The sequence below is a fragment of the Spea bombifrons genome, chromosome 13 (assembly GCF_027358695.1).
Source record: "Spea bombifrons isolate aSpeBom1 chromosome 13, aSpeBom1.2.pri, whole genome shotgun sequence".
NCBI lineage: Eukaryota > Metazoa > Chordata > Amphibia > Anura > Pelobatidae > Spea > Spea bombifrons.
Window position 1 is genome coordinate 14,928,454 of NC_071099.1, and position 4,596 is coordinate 14,933,049.

A 4,596-nucleotide genomic window follows, 5' to 3' on the forward strand; every position below is an offset into this window, starting at 1 on the left:
ATGTATGTGTATATATGTGTATATATATATATATGTATGTGTATATATGTGTATATATATATATATATGTATGTGTATATATGTGTATATATATATATATGTATGTGTATATATGTGTATATATATATATATGTATGTGTATATATGTGTATATATATATATATGTATGTGTATATATGTGTATATATATATATATGTATGTGTATATATGTGTATATATATATATATGTATGTGTATATATGTGTATATGTATGTGTATATATATATATGTGTATGTATGTGTATATATATATGTATCTATGTATGTATGTGTATATATGTATGTGTGTATGTGTGTGTGTATGTATGTATGTATGTGTATATATGTATGTATGTATGTAACCAATCGGATGCAGCTGAGATCTGGTAAAGGGGAAATCTAGACCTATAGGTTTATTGACTATTATCTGGGATTGTCTTGATCTTTAGAAGCCAAATAATTAGGCAAAGATGCCGAATGAATCAAGCTTTTGGGTACAGAATGGGGAGGTTTGGCCGTTCTTTTTCTCCCGACCCGTGACGGATACATTTCTTATTTCCAGTTCTCCGGGGAGCGCTGGAGCAGATATTTGCTTTCGGAGGTACAATACCCGCCGCTGAGGTTTCCGCGGATTTCCTTTCCATCTTCTTGGTCTACGGATACCTCAGGAGGCACCACGTCGTGGATCTTGAAAAACATCTTACGAGCCTCACCAGAGAAGGTATGAGAGAGAATGCTTTCGTGATACGCAGAGTTTCGCCCTACGGTGCCTATCTTCTCTCTAATTTCATAGCGTAACCCGTTGTGAGCTGGAATTCTTTCTGCTCCATCAGCCTCTCCGTTTAAGTTCTCGTAAATACCTTGAAAGGAATTTCAACACCTAACAAATCCTTGGGCTAAGGGAGAAGAAGAAACGAGATGATCGGCCACCATCCTTTACGAGCTGCGTGATTTTATGCAATTCTCAAAGCATAGCTCGTAAATGTTAATTATCCCCAAAAAAGTTCTAAGAGACGCTGTCGGAATCTGCCGATAATTACAGCCCGGGTCTAAGTGTCTCCAAATGGACCAGCAAAACAGGAATGTTTATTTCCCGTAAGCTGTTCTGTTGAATTAAAAGCTGGCAGGGGCAAACGGAGAAGAATGTGGCAATATTCAGAGAGAACGAGACACGGAATCCGCTAAAGGGAAACATCTGGGCGAGGCAAGAATCCCGGCGAAGAACTTGGCCGGAGTCCTCCATATTTGTGAAGATTCTGCAGTTGATTTTGAAGATCCTTTAAAATATGTGTTTCTGGAAGGTCTGTCCCAGGGGCCGCTCCGATCCAGACTCTTATCCCTGGCACCGGAAGGAGTTTTGGGTTTGATGGGCGTCTGTCGTATTGAATTTTTAGGAGAACAATTGGTTCCCAACGCTTCTGGCCACAAGACTCTTAATGAGTTGGACCTTCCTTCATTAGAGTCTTCAGAAAGCCCATCGGCGTCTTGGCGTTTAATCATTAAGTGTCCTCTTATACTATTTTGTAGATGTCCATTAGGGTTTCACAGCCTTATCTATTTCTATCCGCAGTCTCGCTCATTGGAGATCTCCAATTACCCGGACGCCTTAAGAAGATCAAGAAGTTAAAAGCAAAGCAAATCCTACGACTTCAGCCGCTGCCCCAGTTACTGCGACTTTTAGCCGCCTCTCAGCTGGATGAAAGCGTCAAGCTGCGCAAAGCCGCCGCTGCGTGCCTGGTCCGGGCGTCTGCGGTCAAACGCTTCAAACACAAGGTATGAGTCCAGAGAGCATCCGTACTGCTAGTGTTTAATAAGATGAAACCGGTAAAAGGACTCGTAAAAGCTGTAGCCTGGAGTGTAAAAGCTGTAGCCTGGAGTCTTCATAAGAGCGCGAGGTGCCCTGGTCGGCTCGGACCTGTGTATTGGACATCCCTGCACCAGCAATTGCCCAGATAAAGAGCAGCCGAGAATTGATACGCTACCGTTCTCTATTATATAGCGCCAACAATTCCTTCTTCCTACAGTCCCTACATTCAAAGGGTCTGACTAAACTACAACTGACGGACTGAGACGAACCGCTAAATGTGTGACCTGTTGTGTAAATCATTCTTCTAAACCCCTTAATTACATATTTTTTACTTATATTTTTACCGCTGTTTCTATACACATTATTGGGACTCCTCATCAGGGACACTTGAGAGGTTTAAGCAGAGACATTACATTATACTTGAATGTATCCGTGATGGGTTAATAATCTTCTGTGTGTCTCTTCTCCCATGCGAGAGGTCTGGGAATGTTTACAGCCTCGTTGCCCTTAGCAGGGTATTGACTGTTAGTGGCAGTCTAAGCACCAGAGGCCAAAGCGAGACTTCTGTGCCCTGGAATTAGGAGGGAGGTCAAGGATAAGACAGTGAGAATTCAGAGGCAGTCGTTAAATATTTGAAGGCTCCCGTAAGGGCGGCCATACTGATTTCCCGCAAATTCCCTGCCGTCCAGCCCTGTGGTAACAGCCATGCTCTGTAAGTGGTAAATGTGACAGCTTTATCTGGGTGAGATCTGCCAGTTTCTCATTTTAATTAATTTTCTGTCTCTCCCCCTCCATCCCCTATAGGCAGTGCTGTATTACACCGAAGTCTTATCAGAAAATGACCCAAAACTCCAGCGAGCTGCATGTTTGGCCCTGAAACATCTCAAAGTAAGTGTGTTGGTGCACCCGTGGCACGTAGACCGAGGAAGGGGTCCTGGTAACCGTGGAATGTTTGTGAATGTACTGTGTATGAATGTGTTGGTCACATGACTTTTGGTTCGCTCGCACGCTGATAAACCTGTACGTGAAATTAATGAATGAGCTATTGGGTGATTGCTGAAGGACAGTATATTCTCAGTTAGAAAGTGTCCAAAATCAGTAACATACACAACAATGTTTCATTACAACAGGGCACGGCCAGCATCGATCAGATCGCCTGTCTCTGCCAGTCTGAAGTGGAAGAGGTCAGAATTACTGCACGAGAGACCATCTTGTCATTTGGTAAGTGAAAATATGATTTAGGGCTTATTTTTGGGTTGTGTCTTGTTTCTAAAAATCCAAAATGTCTTTTAGACACTCTAAAATACCCCCTCCTCCCACCAATTCAGGTTCCCAATCCTGGACAGCTTTGGTATGGCTGGAGGTGCAGGTGGGGGGGTGGAGGTAGGACAGTTGGCCTACCTGCCCCAAAGAGCCCCCCCTTCTGTGTTGGGCAGAAGCGGAGATGCAGGTCTGAGCCCCATTGATTTGCAGTGCCCTGGGGGAGTCGGGGGGGGGGTCAGAGATTCTTCCTAAAGGCTTACATACATTTTTAAAAAGCTACTAAACACAGATTAATGTACAATCCGCTCAAGTGTCATCAATTTAATTGCACTGCCTTCCTGTAGCAAGAATTAAGTCCAACCTTTACTCAAAACTCTCTGGATGCCCGATACCAGATGGCACCCCGGGCAAGAGTACACGCTGCCCCCCCCCATTTAAAAAAAAAAAAGTTTGTTGGCAACATGGTTTAGGCCTAATTCCAGCATCATACAGTAATCAACTTCTATAGTGAAATATGCCCACCCTGAACTAACACAAAATTACCCCCTATAAACACAAACATACTCTTTCTTCCCTTGTTTCAGGCAACACTCACTCAAAGCTCACACCTGACATTCATGCTACCACCATACACTCCCTGCTAACCCTCTAGCACCACACACACACACTCCCCCCCCCTCCATCCCAACATTTTGTGTGCGTTACATGACCTTATTGGTGGGCGCTTCAGTTATCAGGGCGACCAGAAGCAGGTTTGGTACTTAATATTTGACTTTATTTCAGGTCAAAAAGGAAGGCAAGCTTTTAAGAGGACCGACAAGATCTGCCGTGAACTCCAAGAGACTTTAACCCTGGATGGAGAGATTGAAATCACAGTATTCTGAACCTGTAAACAATGGTGGCTTCTTCATTACATTCCGGATGCGCACCTGTACAGAACACAAAGGTGTATAATTGTTTTGCACATAAAATACCTTAATTTAGTGTCGTTGTACTATTTCTAGATAGAATAAATTAGCCGGTGTACAGCCATAACGGGTCAAAGTATATACAAACTAACACTTTGACCCTAACGTCATACAATGTAACATGACATTCATACACATACGCGGGAACTTTCCAGGCTGGCTCTTTGAAGCGCTCCTGCCAATGCTCCATCTCCGTAGGCAGGGGTGGCCACCCCCCAATGGCGGATGTCAGGTTATGACATCATAGCCTGCTCTCTAACCGGGCCAACACACCTCAGGTCTATGCACAGGCTACAATATTTTGATCTTCTGCCTCAATTTAAATTAAATCAATATCCTCAGAAGGCAGCACCGACCCCATGGTCTCTTTACAGCCCCGGGTCCAGTCTCGATTTACCTCTCAGCGAAGTCGACTCAAACAGCCCGGAAAGCCTCTGGGAATTCTTTTGTAGAACTTCAAGACTCTTAACGCCTTTCATGCTTTTTTTCCTCCATTTAACAAAAAGCAGACGCCGTTCCCATAGCGTGTGACAAATAG

The 4,596-nt window shown here is 43.7% G+C and overlaps 1 protein-coding gene across 2 annotated transcripts in view; it reads left to right on the forward strand.

Annotated features, from left to right (window-relative positions):
- The window catches only part of RIPOR3 (RIPOR family member 3), a 73,251-nt gene extending 68,987 nt beyond the window's left edge, over positions 1–4,264 (forward strand). For both annotated transcript variants that reach the window (XM_053453488.1, XM_053453489.1), the window contains exons 19-23: positions 583–741; positions 1,591–1,793; positions 2,632–2,715; positions 2,958–3,048; positions 3,874–4,264. In XM_053453488.1, coding sequence (XP_053309463.1) covers positions 583–741; positions 1,591–1,793; positions 2,632–2,715; positions 2,958–3,048; positions 3,874–3,974 — 638 coding nt within the window. In that variant the 3' untranslated portion in view covers positions 3,975–4,264. The remainder of the gene's footprint in view (positions 1–582; positions 742–1,590; positions 1,794–2,631; positions 2,716–2,957; positions 3,049–3,873) is intronic.
- The last annotated feature ends 332 nt before the right edge of the window (positions 4,265–4,596 follow it).